Source organism: Diadema antillarum, unplaced genomic scaffold (assembly GCF_040938485.1).
Source record: "Diadema antillarum isolate AM-2024a unplaced genomic scaffold, OU_Dant_1.0 seq00002598_RagTag, whole genome shotgun sequence".
In the NCBI taxonomy this organism is placed as follows: Eukaryota; Metazoa; Echinodermata; class Echinoidea; order Diadematoida; family Diadematidae; genus Diadema; species Diadema antillarum.
The window spans coordinates 20,165-41,314 of NW_027273198.1; the positions used below are offsets into that span (position 1 = coordinate 20,165).

At 40.7% G+C, this 21,150-nt stretch overlaps 1 protein-coding gene across 1 annotated transcript in view; it reads right to left on the minus strand.

The window, feature by feature from the left end:
* The window catches only part of LOC139714985 (glycerol-3-phosphate acyltransferase 1, mitochondrial-like), a gene marked incomplete at both ends in the record, with an annotated part of 39,582 nt that extends 19,514 nt beyond the window's left edge, over positions 1–20,068 (minus strand). Inside the window, 2 exons of the mRNA XM_071626629.1 lie at positions 1,078–1,194; positions 19,904–20,068. Of these exons, the coding sequence (XP_071482730.1) occupies positions 1,078–1,194; positions 19,904–20,068 (282 nt within the window). The remainder of the gene's footprint in view (positions 1–1,077; positions 1,195–19,903) is intronic.
* Positions 20,069–21,150: the final 1,082 nt, after the last annotated feature.

Below are 21,150 nucleotides of genomic sequence, written 5' to 3' on the forward strand. Positions count from 1 at the left end.
TATGAAGTGAATTTAAAGCATGATCCAATCCATTAATTAACCCTGAACAAGGCTTTTCCTTTTGGGTGATTGTTGTCCACTGATATCAAAACAATTTATATGTGACACACAGTGGTTCATTGTACACAATCCCACATTGTTTTTCTTTTTAGCAATTTTACCATTTCTTATTACAAAAACCTAAATTTCTATCATTTACATATGGTTTTGTCACATTTACTTGCAGTTTGGTGCATCTTTCATGTTACTTGAGCATTGTCTTCAGGAATCTCAATAACTATATTTATTCATACATAACGGAAAAAAAAAATTGATGTAACATCTGAAATTACCTACATGGGCTCTCTTTTCAAAACAACTTCTTGTAATAAGTCTTTAAAGCCTATATCATCACAAAGTCATATGCCAAAGTATTGATAACATATTCTCATGGTTTGGCACTGCATTACCAAAACAATTCTCTAAATTTTTTCTTCATCTCTGACAGTATACATGACACCATTACATTGCACGAGGCAACCCATATATTGACTTTAAAGTAACATTACCATCCCCCCCCCCCACCTTAAAGATGAAGTCTGGATCATTTGAAATTAGTCTGAAAAGAAAGAGTAATCTTCCATGTAGGTAAGTACAGTGAATATTTGACTAGAATTGGATTAAAATAAGGGAATATTTTAAATACACAAATAAACCATTCAAGAACTGTTTGAGAAATTAAATAATTGCAGAATTTCATTATTATAATTTCCTAATTTGTATTCCACTTTGGATCGAATGTTTGCTATTGTGCTCAAAAGATTTTAATCTTTAGACTACAGTAACTGGTCAAAAATTACCCTTCAATTCAGAGTAAGGTTATGTTCTGCCAAATTCATTGATATCATAAGCAATATATTTCTTTTGAAGATCTCTTTTTACCTCTACTTTATTTAACCCTCTCACCATCGCCTCTTCAAAATGCCATTCATTTTGTGCACACCTAGGCTGCAAATGATAGCAAATGGATTCAACGACATCTTACATTGCTGGACACTTTTTGTTTGTTTGTCTGTTTATGATGGATATGTAGCTTACCCGACTCATTTGAGCACACTTTGGGCAGCATCGTCCGATGGCTGGGCGACTAACTGTTGAGAAGTCTGTGGAGGCAGGTGGGCACATCTTGAAATGGGCAAGCTCAGGTACCAGGTCCTGTGTCATGAATAAAGCAGGCAAAAAAAGATGCAAGAAAGGCGCATACAGACTTGTGCCATGTTCAATATCTCAAAGCACCTGGATGGAAAAACTTGTGGGAATTATGACAAGAATTTTCCCAATGAAATTACTGGGGGTTCAACAGGTGATCAACAGGAAAACTAACATTTCTGTGAGCAGTATTATACACACTCTTGCTGTGATAGAATGGTGCTATACATAGTATTTACAGGACAAGCGGCTTTTAATCTTTATAAATGGGAATAAGGACAATGATGGAAGCATATTGTAATTTGACATATTATGCCCCTGCAAACTCCACAATTCAGTTTCTTCTCTCAGATCTTTTTTTAACCTTCCTTTTCACAAACACGGCCCATGAAATAGCAGTCACCAAACAAGAATGACATGTTTTTCACAAGTGGCATTACAATCACTGCACATAACTTCATCATATTGTTTTGTTTTTCTGTGTGTTGTTGTTGTTGTTGTTGTTGTTGTTTTGGGGGGTAGGAGATTAACCCCCCCCCCCCCCCCCCACCTCTACCCCACCCCCACTTGAGCTTTTCTTTGCTTGTTAGCTGATTTTGGGAGAAAAGTGTCACCAAAAAATGTGAAGACCTTTTTTCTTTTCCTTGCTTGTCATGACCCAAACTTCACCCACCTCCCCCCTTAGCAAAAGGCTACCGGTAGATCTCCTAAACACCCTTTTCCATTTTTGTTGAGTGATAAAATGATACCGATAACAACATCAAATAGGGGTATGAGAAACACAAAACTTTGCCAGGATACTTCACACTTGCCTTGAGACTTTTTCTACCTACTTCTAAGAATGTTATAACAACAAATCTTGTGAAAGCCTGAAGGATGAGAGCATATACAATTGTATGCAGCACATCTGCTTGTTGTAGGTTTTTTTTTTTTAACTTAAAATGCAATACATGTACAGTAGGTTCTCCAAGAATTAATGGATTCCTTGAAGAATTCTAAGAACACAAAAACATCAACAATACTTGGAAAGTCCACTTAAGATGTCATTGTGGACTTCACCATAAAAGGCTTGTGTGTAAATCAGTCAACACTGTGGAGTTTAAATTTCAATGGTTAATTTCACAAAAAGAACCTGCATGGTATTGGTATACAGTGCACACACATACCCACACACACACTCACCACAAAGCTAACCTATTGAACTTTTCCCACAGTGTATTGTATGCAAAGCTGTTCTCAAGCCAGGTAAACAGCAAAACAAATACTCCACGCACTCTGATGGTTATCACTGGAAAACACTTGATATTTGTTCAACACTGACCTGGCTAATACAAATGACAACTACGCTGAATGTCAAACACTAGTGGGGAAAATACAAGAATACATTTGTAGCATACAGAATGTATCATACGCATGTAGAAGAGTACATTTACATAGAAAGTATTATTGGCATATGATGCATAAAGTCTATTAAGTTATGTTACACACTCATCTGATGCTAAATAGTGAATTAATATCTATAAGCAATGATAAACAATAAACAATTGGTATACAATCAATTTTGATACTTATGTATAGTGATCATAAATGTGGATACCCAATGGATGACCAAGTTCAGTGCTAGTGCCATCTCAACACTAGCACCAATGATAAAACCAAATTTGAAATGAATCGGTGTTGAGAGGTTGACCTCATAGTTATGATGTACTTCTGAAAGTTAATATGGGCCTGTGTTTGTGTTGGTGATTTACATGCTTTTTCCCCATTGGCTAACACGAGCGGAGCTCCTAGGGATTATCATCTTCATCATTTCAAGTTCAGTGCTGGTGTAAGCGTCACCGTGCGAGACTCAAACTGTATACTAGTAAGCTGATTATTTTTGCAAGGGTTTAATTTTCGCGAATTTCGTGAATCACAGTTGGATTGCAAATGTAAGAACACACAACAATGTTTCCATGCGCTTTGTTAATAGAGCATACACATAAGTGTCGGCGTCGGTGTGCAAAAACAACATCTCATGAAAATGTTTGTGACCTCGTCATTTGTGAAAATATCTGTACGCGAAAATAACAGCATAAAATCACATCCATAATAGATGTATGGGCAAAGACTATGCGATATAATGGTCACCCATGTAACATACACACACACTCTAGACATGGCTACATAAACGTGACCCTGGGGGCAAAATTAAGATTGTGTTTTGGAGGAGTGAAATTTGTCGCATTTTAATCTGTCTTCCTCATTATGTGTCTTTCTATTCAGTCATGACCACATTTTTTAATGTTTGACTTTATAAAACCACATGCCATTACTTTTCTTGGCGCACAAATCCCACAGACTTTGCTGATGCCAACACCTAGTGTTGGGAATCAACTGTGATTGGTATTGCTACGTTAATCTGACAGTCAGTGTTGGAGTTCAATTTAAGGCAGTTGCTTGGGAGATTGCACTAGCACCCTACTTGAATTCACCCGATACATGTGTAGCCTGCACATACAATGTACACTTGTACATTGCATTTACCAAGAAGGCCCTCCTCTCCATGAGCAAAACAAAAGTGTAGGTTTGGGAAACTGCACCATGACACAATGTGACTGCACAAAATTTGTCTTCTACGTGGTCTTGAAAAGAGCATTACGGGGACAAAATATATGGCAGGTTTTGGTATGCATCGCAAAATATCCACAGTTGTGACAACCACAGCAGTAAGTGAGATGTCCTTTACAGGTCTAAAAAGAAAGTATATAAAAACATAAAAAATCATCAAAATAATATAAAGCCACTGTCAAGAGATCATAAATTTGTAGAATGCAGAATCGAGACGAATATGCGATATGATGGCGATCAGAGCTATTGTTTATATTAGCAATCTGCTTCTTGTACACATCACACCTCTTCCCTGTCCAGAAATGCTCAATACACATTGCAGGACACGTGGTGCCCTAACCAGCTAAAATAACCTGTTGCAGTGTTGTATCATCTATAGGCAATGGCAAAAGTTGCTTCACCTTTCGCTCTGTGATATTGTCCTGATCGCTTGAAAGTTGAGCTAATCTGTGACACACCTCCACGATGACTTCCTCTTTAATAACCCATTAACACAACAAAACTGTGAATACAGCAGTTTCATTCAAACGACTAAAAATGATAACAAAAGTATTATCCCCTGCAGATTAGACATTGGCTGACATATCAAATATCTGATTTCAAATCAAAGTTGGCTGTTTTTCAAGGCTATGGCTATTGAACTTTGCCACTTATTGTGTTCATGAGCGTGTCAGTTCTTTTGTGGGAGTATTTCAATTTTGCTTCTTTTTTTTTCTATCCCTCCGGCACTGCTGTTTGCCATATTACAGTTAATAGTTTCCCCAGGAATTTCTAGGGACTATGGGACAAGTATTCATATCATACACTGAATACATATTGTCAAAAACGCATTTTTAAACATTTCAACTGGCCAAAAAGACTTTGTTACTTCCTGGCGGGAGGGTTTTTAAAGGTCTGTTGTCATTACAAATTCTAAATCCCAGTACCTAAACCAAACTTTAATGAATGAATCCCCTAGTCCAAGTTGAAAAAGATTGTGCAAATATTCAGCATTATGTCACTTGACATGTACAGCAGGTTGGGGATTATATGAAGAGATTGTAAGACTACACTGGGTACAGGTCAGTGAAAGAAGGTGAAAGTGAATTTGATCATGAAAATTTATCATTCAGTCAACCTTTATATAAGGACACTATCCAGACATACAAAGTTCACTTTATCTTATCAACCACAAGAGATATACACTGTACCAAACTTTTTCATCTTATCTCATCTATACTAGTCAGATACTACACAGGATTTCTCAACTATGGTACTTGTGTACCTGCACAGTGATGTGTTTATTGTTTTTGTTCAAACACGAACAATGAACAGACATTGGTGACATTGAGAAACCTGTTATGTAGGCCTACACTGCAGCGGTGTATGATGGTTGAAAGAGCATTGTACTATTTTCGCATACTCGGTGCTGGATACATTTCCATGATTGGTGATTTCCTTCCTACCCAGGGACAAATTGATGTTTCTAACTTTCTTTGAATATAGTTGTTGAACATTTTTTTTTTTTTTTTTTTGGGGGGGGGGCTGTCTGACTTCATAAGATGTACATCATGAGGTGTAAGCTCATACAACTCGGATTAAGCAATCTGTTATGAAACTACTCAAGACAATACAAACTGGGCTTTGTTGGTTATTATAATATGTGTACTCACCCTGTGTGTACTGTGTTTGCCCTGCTATTATCCGGTAAACAAAACAGGAACCAGTGATCAAAAAGGGTGAGTAAAGGGTGAGTAGGTGAAAAAAAAAGACATTTTCAGTGAGAGCATACTGGTCATTGAGGAAAGGAGTGAATGCATCATAATTTCCTTCATTCTGTTTTTTTTTTTTTTTTTTTTTTTTTTTTTGCACATTATATCTTCTTCAAAGTGTGTCTTCTTTGCATTTATTTGTCTGTTGGGCCATAATTGTTGTTTACATGAATTTCTATATTGTGACGAACTCGCCTTCTCGTCGTGAGTGTATTTGACTGTTTGTACAAATATCTCCGCGAGCCGTGTCAGGATGGCCGAGTAGGCGGGGTTCGTTTTGTTGCAGTTTACAACGATCCCTTTAAATTATTAAAACTACTAGTCTGTATGCTACCATGTATTATGTTGTGTCAGAAGCAGCTCACCAACACAAGCGGCACACATACCAAGTTCAGCATCACTTAAAGTATGCCACTCCCAAACGTCACTTGTAGAGGATGTTAAGTTGGTACACTTATTTGTTATCAACTTTTACTACCAACTCTTGCTACCAAGTTCTGCTACCAAGTGTTGTTACCAACTCTTGCTACCAAGTTCTGCTACCAAGTGTTGCTACCAATTCAGTCACGCTAACGTGGAACACCTTTCACAATCATTATGGTGGCACAGGTATCGTTGGTGGCACGGGGTAAAGTGCTATATCGCACCGTTACCAACTCCCTCAGGCGACGACTGGAACTTGGATTGGGCACAGGGCATATGCGACAAGTCACATTACCACTATTCCCGAAATCCAACGGCGACTGCTGGAACTTGGATTGGGCACGGACTATGCGACAAGTCACATTACCAATATACCCGGAATCCAATGGCGACCGCTGGAACTCGGATTGGGTACGGACTATGCGACAAGTCACATTACCATTATACCCGAAATCCAATGACTTGCTAGTTGGTCTTCTCAGGAACATGTACCACCACTCTCCAAGCTGTTGTATCGTGGTAGAACACTCAAGAAGACACAGTGAAGTCAGCATTACAGGAACACATGTACAGTTTATTACTTATAGAAGCAAACAATAACAACACATTGGAAATGTATCATACACGGGCTACTTGTTGCGGACTATGTCACACAACGGCCACTTTATATGCCTCTCCTCCTATCGCGGAATGAGGAGGCAATCCCGCACGGCCGTGAGCGACGTGGACAATACCCGCAGTAGTTATTCAAATTATTTGCAATGTTGGCGTGGTTATTAAATTCGTACAACGATTATACATTTTAGCAGTATCTCTTGTACATGGTTACTATAACTCGGCATGTATCATCGGTCTAAACCGGAGTTGGTATTAAATAACCCAAACTTGCCCATGACAAACAAGTAACCACATATTTAATAATAAATGTTAAAACTCATAATAATGCATTACCACATTAAAATGTTTGTCCAACATTCCGATAATGCGCCCTTTCTACGCTATAGGCACAATCGATCATACCAAATTATAATCGAAACGGTTAAATCGAATCGGTTCCACCGAGTTTCGTTACATGGCTTCCCTCCCCATGCAGGCTTCGTCCCTGGAGCCGAACACATAGAGAGCAAAAAGTGACAACAAAAATATACTACTAAAAACATTATTGAACGTTTTGCTCCTTTACAAAACTCTACGTACAGTTCATAACAACGTTATGAGACAACTACAGTCTTGTATAGTTCAAAGCTGTCCAACTGTCATATAGACTAATTGTTCGTCACAAACTGATCTTTTAAGAGTTCAATAGTCTCTTCACTTAATTTGCTGTCCTGGCTGCTCCCTTGCAGCAGACAGGTCGACACGAGAGATGTCATATATCACCCTGGCATGGTGTGCCAGAATGAATCCGATGTATGACGAGAGGAACGGGCGTGCCCCAACGGAGAGCGGCTCCTCGATCGGGGTAGATAATCAGGTGGTCTTCCCGGTGACCGAGAATAGCGTGCAGGTGAGGAAGAGTCGTCACACCGGCGATGTCCACTAGGTAGCTTTTCCGCAACCACTGGTGCTGTCGCGCTGACGCTGACACGTGTCCCTGCTCGGCCTGTAGAGAACACCTCTGAGTCGTCTCTCAGAAGCTGGTATGCCGATGAATTGCTTTCTGGGGGAGTTTCTGTCCAACTGCATTGACAGAAGTCCACCAGATGTGGCGGCACACGATTCTGAGATATGCCTTCGTCGAGAGGCGTGGTCTCCGTGTCGTCCTCAGCAAGGCTGGTAAGGTTGGCTGGCGCTGTCCCTTTTACCAACGTCGGTGCTGTCGTTGCTGCACATTTCTGTCTCTCATTGTTTATACATGGGAGAGATACCCATGGAGTATGCAGCTGCATGTTCTCAAAATCTAGCGTGGTTTCCAGACCAATCAAGAGATCCAGACCGAGGATGCCCTCAGCTCTTATGTCAGCTACTACCAAGTCAACATGGCACAAGCAGGAGCCAAGCTGAAGTTTCATGGTTGCATGTCCCTTTGTTTTCAGCCGAGATCCATCTGCATGACGAACGATGCCTGTCACTGGTTCAAGTGGTGGCTTTCGCTCAGGTCTCATTCGCAGGTACATTCCTTCAGAGACATATGACTGCGATGCACCACTGTCTACCAGAAACATCACCTCCTGCCCATTCACGTTCAAATTCACGTACAATCCTTTCTGGAACGTGAATGACAGAAGTGAAGTTCCGGAACTAGGTAGTGGCGGTTGAGATGTCTCTGGTTCGGGTGCCTCTCTGGCTCGTGTGCACCCGTCGTCTGAAGGATTCGTACCCTCCTTGGATGTGTCCTCCTTGTTGTCAGAAGGCTGTCTGTCCTCCTTCTGTTCGCTTTTAGGGAGTGTCTCAGTCTTTAATGCCAAGTCATTTCTCGGCATTGGCGCTGGCTGCTCCTTTTCCCTCTTCTTTATTAGATCGCTGACTGCTTCGATCATGAGAGTGGTGCTACTTTCACACACCCCCATGGATGTATCAGCAGTGTCTTCATCCTTCACAGCCACGTCTTGTTCTTCCTCCTGTGACAACAAGACTCGGTTATACTGCCGACGGTCACTCTCCATCCGCAGGAAGGCTTCTGTGTTGAGAGCAGCTTGGATTGCCTCGTCGAGCGTACAAGGCTGAGCCCGGAAGAGGCCGATTCGGATATCCCGGTCAACTATAGCATCGAGAAAGTGACTTCGAGCCAATCTATCTTGGCCCGCTTCCCCGAATTCAGGATATGCCATGGATGTAAGCTCGCGAATGCTCTGTCCTAGCTCCTGCAAACTTTCCTTCGGTCTGCGTCGCCTGGTACGCAGTTCTGCCAGGAATACCTCTGAATGCGAAACAGGTCCAAAGCGGTGCTTCAGGCGGTTCACGAGTTCTTGGTACGTCAACTGACGCCCCGTCTGCTGTGCTAGAACTTTGACAGCAGCTCCTTTCAAGCTGGCAGCCAAATATTGAAGAGCTTCTACTTCCGTCCAGCGGTTAACTCCAGCGCAAGCTTCGAAATGGCAAAGATAGTCCAGCACAGGTCCTTTGCCATCATATCTATCTGGTATGACAGCCGGTTGGTTGCTTCTGTTGTCCTGAACATCATAACGACGTCTCTGGTCCCAGAGCTCTGTTCGACGTCGCTGGTTCAGGCCAAACTGGTGTGGCATTACATCTGGTTGTCCTCCAAATGTAACAGGCTGGTCACTTGCACGAAATGAATGCGACTGCTGCATTGGAGCTTGATGCTGCTGAGGTAGTAGCTTTGCCGATGGCGGAGCTGACAACTCCACCTCTCCATTCGCATCTCCAAACAGCTGAGGTGACACCACTGGTGAGGGTGGTAGTGACGACTGGTTAAGGCGCCCTCCAAGTGTCATCGGTGAGCAGCGTGAGTTAGAAACCGAAGTTGGTGCTACTCCAGTTTGTTTGCGCACCGACTCTGACACCTGAGCAATCAAGTCGTCGATTTCGCTAATCTTGCTCTCCAGCAAAAGTGACAACTCCAACAATGGCGTTTCGCGTGCCATAGTGAAAACACAGTTAATTATATTAATTCATACAAAAATTACAAATAGGGATCCCACTCCTGACACCATGTGTGACGAACTCGCCTTCTCGTCGTGAATTAAGTGAGTGTATTTGACTGTTTGTACAAATAATGCCTCCGCGAGCCGTGTCAGGATGGCCGAGTAGGCGGGGTTCGTTTTGTTGCAGTTTACAACGATCCCTTTAAATTATTAAAACTACTAGTCTGTATGCTACCATGTATTATGTTGTGTCAGAAGCAGCTCACCAACACAAGCGGCACACATACCAAGTTCAGCATCACTTAAAGTATGCCACTCCCAAACGTCACTTGTAGAGGATGTTAAGTTGGTACACTTATTTGTTATCAACTTTTACTACCAACTCTTGCTACCAAGTTCTGCTACCAAGTGTTGTTAACAACTCTTGCTACCAAGTTCTGCTACCAAGTGTTGCTACCAATTCAGTCACGCTAACGTGGAACACCTTTCACAATCATTATGGTGGCACAGGTATCGTTGGTGGCACGGGGTAAAGTGCTATATCGCACCGTTACCAACTCCCTCAGGCGACGACTGGAACTTGGATTGGGCACAGGGCATATGCGACAAGTCACATTACCACTATTCCCGAAATCCAACGGCGACTGCTGGAACTTGGATTGGGCACGGACTATGCGACAAGTCACATTACCAATATACCCGGAATCCAATGGCGACCGCTGGAACTCGGATTGGGTACGGACTATGCGACAAGTCACATTACCATTATACCCGAAATCCAATGACTTGCTAGTTGGTCTTCTCAGGAACATGTACCACCACTCTCCAAGCTGTTGTATCGTGGTAGAACACTCAAGAAGACACAGTGAAGTCAGCATTACAGGAACACATGTACAGTTTATTACTTATAGAAGCAAACAATAACAACACATTGGAAATGTATCATACACGGGCTACTTGTTGCGGACTATGTCACACAACGGCCACTTTATATGCCTCTCCTCCTATCGCGGAATGAGGAGGCAATCCCGCACGGCCGTGAGCGACGTGGACAATACCCGCAGTAGTTATTCAAATTATTTGCAATGTTGGCGTGGTTATTAAATTCGTACAACGATTATACATTTTAGCAGTATCTCTTGTACATGGTTACTATAACTCGGCATGTATCATCGGTCTAAACCGGAGTTGGTATTAAATAACCCAAACTTGCCCATGACAAACAAGTAACCACATATTTAATAATAAATGTTAAAACTCATAATAATGCATTACCACATTAAAATGTTTGTCCAACATTCCGATAATGCGCCCTTTCTACGCTATAGGCACAATCGATCATACCAAATTATAATCGAAACGGTTAAATCGAATCGGTTCCACCGAGTTTCGTTACAATATCTTTGACACACATTCCACATACAATCCAGTAAAATTACTACTAACATGTACATTATACACCAAATATTTTGTGAGTACAGTATTTCACAACTAGGGACTTGTCAGACAATTTTGTGAGAGGCTGAGGTTGAATTCAAGATCGAGAACCACAATGATGGAAGTCCCTTTTCAGCAGAAAAGTAAGTGATTTCCCATCTCAGAAATGATACTCAGCACATGTGTTTCACAGGGCAATATTTTTGTGATGGTAATTTCCCAAATATCAGTTCGCTCAAGAAATTTGTACAAATAACAACACAACTAAATCTATACTGAATAACAGGTTATAAAGTTACACTTAGGCACTTCAAGTTGCTGAATCTGACCTATTCAGTCCTCTCCTAATAAAGAGCAACCAACAATTTGCACCAAGGGCTATGACACGCTACTTGCACTGTGAAGTGACACCACATCACTCTAGACATACAAGTGTACCTGTATTGCTACCATTCAGGGATGACTGACAGCAACTGCAGGAATGCTTGCCAACTGACATCTTGCAATAACAGGAAGACAAGGATTTCACTAGTCTTACACCACCCACCCCATCTTGTCACAAGGTGAACACTGCGTACACGGGGCTACTCTGAACAGAGAGAGATTGAATAGGGGAAATAGGGTAACCTACAATCACATGCACTGATACCATAAAAATGATGATGAGTAATAAGCAGGGAAGCGATATTCTTGTGTACATCCCTCCAAGTTTTCAATAGTAGATCTATACCAGTGGTCCACACATTCAACTAGGGTACAGTGTATTGTAAAGCATGGCTACACCTCTGCATGATATACTGTATGTCAATATTTTTGCTCGATTAAGGCGTTTGCGCTAAGTGGCTCCAGAACATGTTCGCGGACTCTTGAATTCGCGCTGCAGAATTGTCAACCCACTAAAAATGTGCAGAGAAAAGTGTAAAGATATTTTCGTGGGTTTTACAAATATGTTGAATTTGCACATGCCAAATATAGCACAAAATATGTGAAAATTAATGTACAGCGAAAATTTCTGGGTTTACACTACCTTTATGATATAAAGCCTTCTTGATATCATGTTCAACATCGTCAATTGTAGCACGCCTCCCTGGGTACCCAGGGATGGCCCGGACTTGCATCAAGTTGAATTTTTAGGATGTTATGCTACGAAACCAAGTCCCAATCAAGCTCATGTCAGGCCAGGCAATAGTTGAGCAGAAAGCTGCGGTCAAGTCCCTGACAGGCCGGGTAGTATTTGAGACACTCAAAAATTTCCCCAATGTAAATGTTTGTCTTAAAACCCCAGTTTATTCCTGACCCATATGGGCAAGATTAGTGAATTTTGTTCCGAAGGGTCGTTAATCCGAAACACACAAATTCCCTATACCTAGAGGTTCATTAATCCGAAAATGAAAAAGGGTTCGTTAATCCGAAAATTTGTGGCGTTATTCCGAAGGTTCGTTGTTCCGAAGATCGGTTAATCCGAAAATGAAATTCGGAACAATGAACCTTCGGAATAACAAATCTTAGGAATAAAGAGCCTTCGGAATAACGAACCTTCGGAATAACGAGCTGTAACCGTATTCCCGACCTACCTGGAAACACAAAAAACAAAACAAAAGTGCTAAAGTCCCTATCCAGCTTTGATGCAATGTACTTGTATAATGTAGCGTTATATGTGTATGAATGACATTTTTTTTTTTCGCTTTGAATGCACATTAAGTGAAGGCATAGAAAATAGATTATTCTCACAAATATCATTTATTTCAACCCATTGAGGGCGGGCTGAATTTGCTACAACATGAATTTCCCGCAGACACATGCCTTCAGGAGTATACTTGGGACTCGTCCTCACTGGGTTAACTGTAAGAAAAGTAAATATAAAGGAGACTGGTATAAAAAGAACAGACATTAAATCTACATAAAATATGGAACAAATCAAAGAAAAGAAAAATCCCTTTAATTTTACATATGAGAAAATGTTTAGTCAGAACCTTTACAGGAAATTATTCAAACTTGTCTGTAAAATTTGAGATATTATCACTCAAATTGTGCACTTGAGCTTTGCATCCTCAACTTTTCTGTGCCCTACAGAGCGTGTCCAATATACCCTGCGACAACAGCATTGTCTCGACACATATTACGCTGCGCTGATATCATACAGTACCCGGTATGTGGGCTAGCTGCATCCAGTGCAATGTCAGTGCTCACTTATTTTGTTTCATCTCAAGTGTGGCTACTCATCTCTAGGTAATTGATTTATCAATAGGATCACTTCTCAGCTGTCTCTGCAAAATTGTGCGATAACCTAACACCAGGAATCAGCTACAGTTCACTGTAAAATGTGCAGACTCAATGCATGACTGGAGCCACAGTGCTCAGCCTAGGCATATGTGATATTGAACAGAGCCTATACTATCATGTACTACACAGTACTGTGTACGCACTGTTGTATACATTATAATACTTCTATGTACGTACAGGTAATGACATACACTAACAGCTGGGTCCACAACTGCTGTTGTTGTTGTTGTTATTTTAATTTTTTTGGCATGTATCATGAACATCATGACTTTAGATGAAGTTACAGAGATTTTAACCACCAAGTGGCCTCATTTCACAGAACACATACTATAGAGGAATTTTTTCAACATTTTGCACAACCAGAAACTACATGTAGCATGAAAATGAAAGCACACAAATATTTGTGCTTACTATCATTCCAGTAATTAATGTCCTGATGTCACTGAAATTAAAACATGCAAAATTCATTTTACCTAGTCAAACGCAAAGAATTTTTAATGCAAAAATATCCACTTTTACAGTACAAGCCGTGGATGACATCATCATGGCTACATATTTCAGTATCTTTCACTTTGTACTACAATATGAGGCCCAACATATGCAGCTCATACAATATTTCTGATGTCATCTATTCCATGCCATTCAATAAACATTGCAGCATTGTAGTGTGCTGTGACGTTAACATTTGTGCATTCATACATAGCTGTACAGGCATCACTCAAAATGAACGTTCAAGCAAATTTTCATGAGCTTTTACTAAGAGATAAAAAAACAACAACAATTGTTCAAAAAAAGGATTCACAAAGACCCCGTTTACAGTACGGGGCTGGGCCACGCCGCAGCCGAGGCCAAGCCCGGCCTCAATTGCAGGGCCGAGCCCCGCAATTTTGTCCGTTTACACTGCCGGGCTTGGCCCGGGCTTTTAATTCAAACCTTTCAATATTTTGTCATAGTGGGGCTCTGCTTGTAAACAAACACAATTTGGTATAGTCTGGTTTCAAGACCCTTTGCCAACTGGACTCTGCGGTGGCGACTTTGTCGCCGCCTTTGCCAAAGGAAAAATCCTTTGCAGGACAAAACCACCTATACACTTTGTACTAGTTTTTGACGTTGAGGGCGTTAATATCCTGAATAGCGAAATAGTACGGACAGAGGGTCTGGAAGCCAGACTAAATTTGGTACCGCATTTGGCCCAGTTTGCGTTTACACTGAGAAAAGGCCGTGGCTCGGCCGCGGTTGAGACCACCTCCAGAGCGTGGCCAAATGCGCGGCCAATTTTGGCCCCGCATTTGGCCTTTTGTGCGTTTACACTGAAATGAAGGCCGGGCTCGGCCATGGCCGAGCCCGGCCTTTTCGCTCACTGTAGGCCCATTTACACTTGCTTGGAAAAATCGTGATTTTTCTAAAATCGCGACATTTGGGTGTAAGTTGCTAAGCAACTACACCCAAACGCCCTCGAAACATCGCCAGAAAAATCGCCAGCCGGAGTGCGATTTTTTGAAACATCGCGAAGTTTGAGGCGAAGTTAGCGAGTGTAAACCCAAGCTGCAGAAATATCGCGATTTTTCATCACGTGACTCTCGGTATCGGATTGCACCGGGAGTTTACGCGCGCTCCCGATCCCTCTTTGGTATAAGACAGCTGTGTACAGCCACAGGTCTAAACGGCCGATTCTCGGTCGGCTCGTGGTCTGCATCTCTCACCTCCCCCTCCCTGATGAAACTAGTACACTGTACGTGAAAACCACAACTGGTAGGAAACCTGAAGTTTTCCAACCACGTATCATCACCCCATGACAACTTAACAAAATAATGTTCTCCCAGAAATGCGTTGATTCAGATTGTGGGAGTGTCCGTACTGCTCTCGATAATTATATACCTTGTTTGTGGAATACAGGACTCAGGAGTACCTCACAAGTGTAAGTTCTTGCTGTCGCCTGATAAAATACCAGTCCTAACTTCCAAGTCTTACTTCCCACTTTCGTCATATCGGCGAAATTTAATGATCCTCCTGAATGCTGCTGTAGATGAAGTTTTACACACCTACTACGTATGTGATCTAATGTAGCAAGCTACTATATAGTTTTACCGTAAGTAAACAGTCTCGAGAAGCACAAATTTATGTGTGCATTGTACTGATAAAAAGCCCTGGCTCAACGTTCCAACCAGCCAGCTGTGATCAAAATATACTGCACTGCAGTGAAAACGAACAGAATAGCGCGCGCTTCCATTCAGCTACCGTGTTGAAAACAGGTAAATTACGCATGCGCACTACCGACCACAAAATCGCGATGTTTCGTGATGCTCAAACTTCGCGTGCTTTTGCGCAAGTGTAAACGGTGGAACCAAAATATCGCGATTTTAAAAATCGCGATGTTAGTAAGTGTAAATGCGGCTTGTAAACGGGGTCCAAGACAGTTTAAATTTCAAAGCTCATACTGCAGCTGCTCTTGGTCAGTAATTCTGCGAGACAGACAAAATAAACTGCAGGTATACATCTTTCATAACGTACCGGGTGTAAAGTTGTTGTTGAGGGTTTGTTTGCTCTTCTTAAAATCCCACATACAGTATCTTTGCCACAGATCAAAAGACACATTTGTGTGAGCTCCATTATTGTTCCACTCAAGTAACAGTTCACAATATCAGCAAAAGGGAATTTATTCCTGATATATTGCAAACAATGGATTCATGGCACAGCAATGTCAGAGTATAGAGTAGGTAGCCCTCGACCTGTTAATTGTTTCCTGTATTTCAGCAAACAAGTCCGGGCAGAACATTTTTATCTTGGTATGACTCACTTTAAAGGACAAGTTCACCTTCATAAACATAAGGATTGAGAGAATGCAACAATGTTAGTAGAACACATCAGTGAAAGTTTGAGGAAAATTGGACAATCGATGCAAAAGTTATGAATTTTTTTAATTTTTGTGTTGGAACCGCTGGATGAGGAGACTACTACAGCTTGTGAGTCATATGCGTACAACAGTATAAAGAAAATATAAAGAAAATTCAACATATTTTCACTTTTTTCACATAATAAAAGAGCACTTGACTTGGCTCTTTCTAAAGGCAGGGGAATAATATTACCCATAACATTTGTCGGTAACGAGTCGGGGGAATGTGAACTTCTTTCATAAGATGAAATTTTGTGAAATTCTCTTTATATTTTCCTTATATCGTTGTACGCATGTGACATCTAAGTTATTCACACACTGCAGTAGTCTTCTCATCCAGCGGTTACTGCACAAAAACTTCAAAAATTCATAACTTTTGAACGGATTGTCCGATTTTCCTCAAACTTTCAATGATGTGTTCTACTACTATTGCTACATTCTCTCAATCCTTATGTTTATGAAGGTGAACTTGTCCTTTAAGCTTTTGCATACATGTGTATTTTCAATGCAGAAATGGTTCACTATTCCCTTGCCCAAAATTTCATGTTGTGCTTCCATTTATAATTTAAAATATTTGCTGGCTTCAAAGCCCATACTTTAAAAAAAAATGGAAAAATCTATGCCTCTGTAAACATTAAAACATCTGCTACATCTGCTATATCTCAGTAAAATCTTGACACTGAAATCACCAACCCAGTCTTACTGAGCTTCACACATGCAGCTCCCATGCCACCATACTCCTTAGCTACAACTGTATTCATCATGCATAAACAGCTTCAAAAACCTGATGAAAATTCACCTGTTCCACAAAAGTATTCCATAGCCATGTCTACTATAAGACATTTTTATAGGGTGAGTAGACTTTCCAGATGCCTCCTAATATAAGTTATGTCTTCATTTACATCTTTATTACAGGTAATTTCTCTCTTTTGTATCTCGCTGTACTGCACCACTTCCAGTTATGATTCATTTTATGTTGAAACCAGCTCCCTTCTTCCTTATTTTCATGTAATTGTAATGCACATGTGAGTGCAGTCCTAGAGAAACTGCACAATATAAACTTTAATATAAAGTATTGTAATTAAATCAGAAGTGGTATAGGAATATTAGTGGGACAAAATCAGAAGTGGTATAGGAATATTAGTGTGACAAAGTCCTGCAATTTTTTCTATGTCAGTATGAGATACATTGTAATATCAACTTTCTGAGTTCATAATAATAAATCATAAGAAATAAAACTTCCACTACCCATCCACAAATACTTGTACAGTTGCCTTAATTAAGCCATCCCGTATACTATTTAAAGGGACAAGAAAATATTAATTTGTCATCTGTATGCAGGTCTGCTAACATTCCCACATCCAAATCAGGGAGATTCCACACAGCAATCAGGGAGGTACAAGATCTGTGAGTTACATGCATTTCAATGGGTGAAAATAATTCCCAATAGACTCCTGCAGAATCAGGGAGAGTTGGCAGCTCTGCTGTATGTTCTAAACTCTTGACAATAGCATGACAATAAATGCATTTATGTTTTTTTAAATATAAAAAGAATGTGTATCCACTGGGAGAGTCCTTGTATACAATGTGACTGTCTAGTGCATAATAATTTGATATTTTCTAGTGAACCCTAGCACACATTATCTCAGGGGTCTTGTATTTTGTTATTCTGTCATCTACATATAGACCTCAATGAAACCATGGATCTAACAACAAATAGACTATCAACAAATCAAACCACTTTGAAGTGCGAGATCCACCGCCACCTACGATACGCGCATCTTAACGAGTAGTATACAGGTGTCTCGAAAATAATAGCACAATCACGCATCATCACTGGCAAAAGAACAGTTTCCTAATTCCCGTTTGATTTGGTTGATGCGCCCTTTCAGGTAGAAACATCTTTGAATAAACGGTAATGATGAGAGGCAGCAAACGTCAGAACATGACTAATTTCATGTTATTTGCTAGGAAATTTCAGATTCGCTCGCTATCGCTCTACGACCTTGCCTAATAGTAAGACACACATATCCGCTTCCCTTACTGTCTCTTTTCACTCTGGAAAAATGTGCAGAAAGGATGGAAAATGAGATTACAAATCATAATAAATTAGCTAAAATGTTAGCTTTCTCGGCCACTGAAGATTCTGAGTGGTGATCAATATACCACTACTGCACACGCATTATCCTTGATTTATTAAAGACAGTTATTATCTTCTGCGCATTTGGTTTATAGAGTTTTCAAAGCTGCGTTGTGTTTTGCTGTGGCTTGCCGGCGGCGGAGATAAGATCAAAGCACGAAAGAATGTTTAACCCATTCTGGATGGACTGATTTTGCTACAACATGCATTTCCCATAGACACCTGCCAGAGTATACTCGGGACTTGTCCTCAACGGGTTTATATTTTTGTAACATATTAGACATAGACAGAGGCATCCATTAATTAACAAAATTATAAATGTCCATGTGTAGCAGTTCCGTGGTAAACAATCTAAAGCCTGGAAGAAAACTACATGAATACCTTGTACACCCTCACAACCAATGTTGATTTAGATACCTGGCAGACAAGATCAACAAAGTATGCACAAAAACATGCAATATCATATTGTCAGTAGGGACTCATACAAATATTTTCACAATTGCAAGAATGCTATGTCTGTAACTTAATCAACTCTAGTAAATGTTTTGAAAACGCCACAACCCCTGCATTAATAATCAAATAGGTTATCATATAAAATGTATGCAGCTGCAACGCACAGCATACCAAACATATTGTGCAGTGTAAGTTGCAACAAGCGCAGGATCTGTGTCAACCATGTGACACTCTGAAAGTGTGTCATGTGATCATAATTGCCTGGGCACATTTTGAGCCACACGCTCCACCATGTGGCTTCGCCCCCCAGAGTTCACAGAGAGATCACGCTGGCATACATGAGGAACTCACTCAGTGTGTTGTTCAGTTTTCCAGAGCATGTGTACACTGCAACTGTTTGTGAAAAATACACATTACATGCATACATGGGATTATAACAATATCTAGCACACTCAATATCACCTTCACATACACATACACACACACACACACACACACACACGCAAAAAAAAAAAAGCCTTTGGGGATGATAATGTGATAAGCATCTGATCACAAACAGTATTGGCTCTGTAATGTACACCAACAGAATTGATGGTTTTATGAAACCTAATTATGTCTAACTTTTCACTCTGTTATTTTCTTTTTCCAGCCATCTAGCATTTAATGACATCCTACCACATGACCTTGAATTGCTGCTTAGCTGGTAAACACAGGTTGAACGGTGGATGCATTCTTAATCGATGAAAGGTACACAGATTATTTGCATGTCTCTTCTCTGAAGGTTGTTCGCCATGCTATCAATAATCATTCCTTTTCACGATGTGACTGCATGGATTCTCAGTCTCAAGCTATTGGATCACTTTGACAGATAAATTATTTGCAAACATGCAAACAGAAAAAAAAAGATAAAAAGGCATATAATATAACGGACACTGTTTTAAAGTGATTAGAATTTTAGCAATGCAGTTTCTCCTCATGGTTTTAAGTTTGCAGTTATTGTTGTAAGGCAGACAAATATCATTATACGATACCATACAAGACCATCCAAAAATGAGATCCCACCGAGGAGATTGTAGAGTAGATTCGATAGCTACGTTCTGTGCCTGAGTGTAAAGAGCAAAATTCATACTCAGTGCATGAATTTGAGATGATGAATTTCATCAGGTTTACATCTCACCAGAGAGGGAAGAGCAGCGGTCCGTCCCTTTCGTTTCCTTCTGTGTGGTTGGAAGTCGTCATTGAAGCGGTTCCGCGGCTTGGATGGCAGGATGTTAGCGGGTACCTTCTGATCCCACTTCCGATAGACCTCCTCCAGACGTTTCATGTCCATGGTAGTGGAATTCTAGAGGAGATTAATAGAAGGAAGACACTTGAAACAGATGTGCACTGTACATGTACATAATGTTTACTTTGTTGCAGGACAAGTGTCTTCATGGCTATACCTTTTACGGATCTTTAAAGAAAACGCAAACCCAAAGAACAATGTGGATTGAGTGAAAGCAGCAACATTAGTAGAACATATCAGTGAAAGTTTGAGGAAAATCAGACAATCGATGCAGTTATAGTTATGAATTTTTAAAGTTTCGGTGTTGGAACCACTGTATGAGGAGACTACTAGAGGTTATGAGGTATGAGTGGACAACAATATAAAGAAAATATGAAGAAAATTCCACAAAAACTCATTTTTCATGAAAATGACAAATTCCATCAACTTGATACTGACAGATGTTAAGGGTAGCAATTATTCCCCCTGTTTTCTGAAAGCTATTAGTCAAATGCTCTTTAATTATGCTAGAAAAGTGAATTTATGTATAGCCAATCTGGCTACATTCGCGAGGCTATTCGGGTCATTCTGGCTGCTCATTCTACCTATTTGGCTGCTATTCGGCCATATTCTGGCCTATTCGGCTCACTCGCCTGTATTCTGCTCTGTATTCAGGTAACGATTATGATGGATTTGGGGAGGTATTCAGGGCATTCTGGGCAGATTCGGTTCTATTCGTGATATTCCAGTCTATTTGGCTAGATGATTCGGGCCGTTACTCCCCTAATGATACGAATAGGCCCAAATCTGCCCAGAATGCCTAAAATGCCTCCCTGCCCCGAATCCAACCGAATTCCATCCGAATACATCCCGAATGTGACCCAAATGAAATTTGTCGGGGCTACATTCGGGAGTATTTCAGAGTGTATTCGGCTAGTTTTGAACATTTCAAAACGAGCCGAATCCCTCCACGAATGTTCCAGAATCCCTCCCGAATTTTCGCCCATTTGGGGAAGGAGAACAAAATGCTAAAACTGCACTCAAATCATTACAGCCTATGCCTAAACAGTAACTGCCAGTAGACTCGGTTCTTTCCCGAGTTTCAGAAACAGTTATTATGAAGACAGGATAAAATCTGCACTGTGAGCTGGGCAAGACAT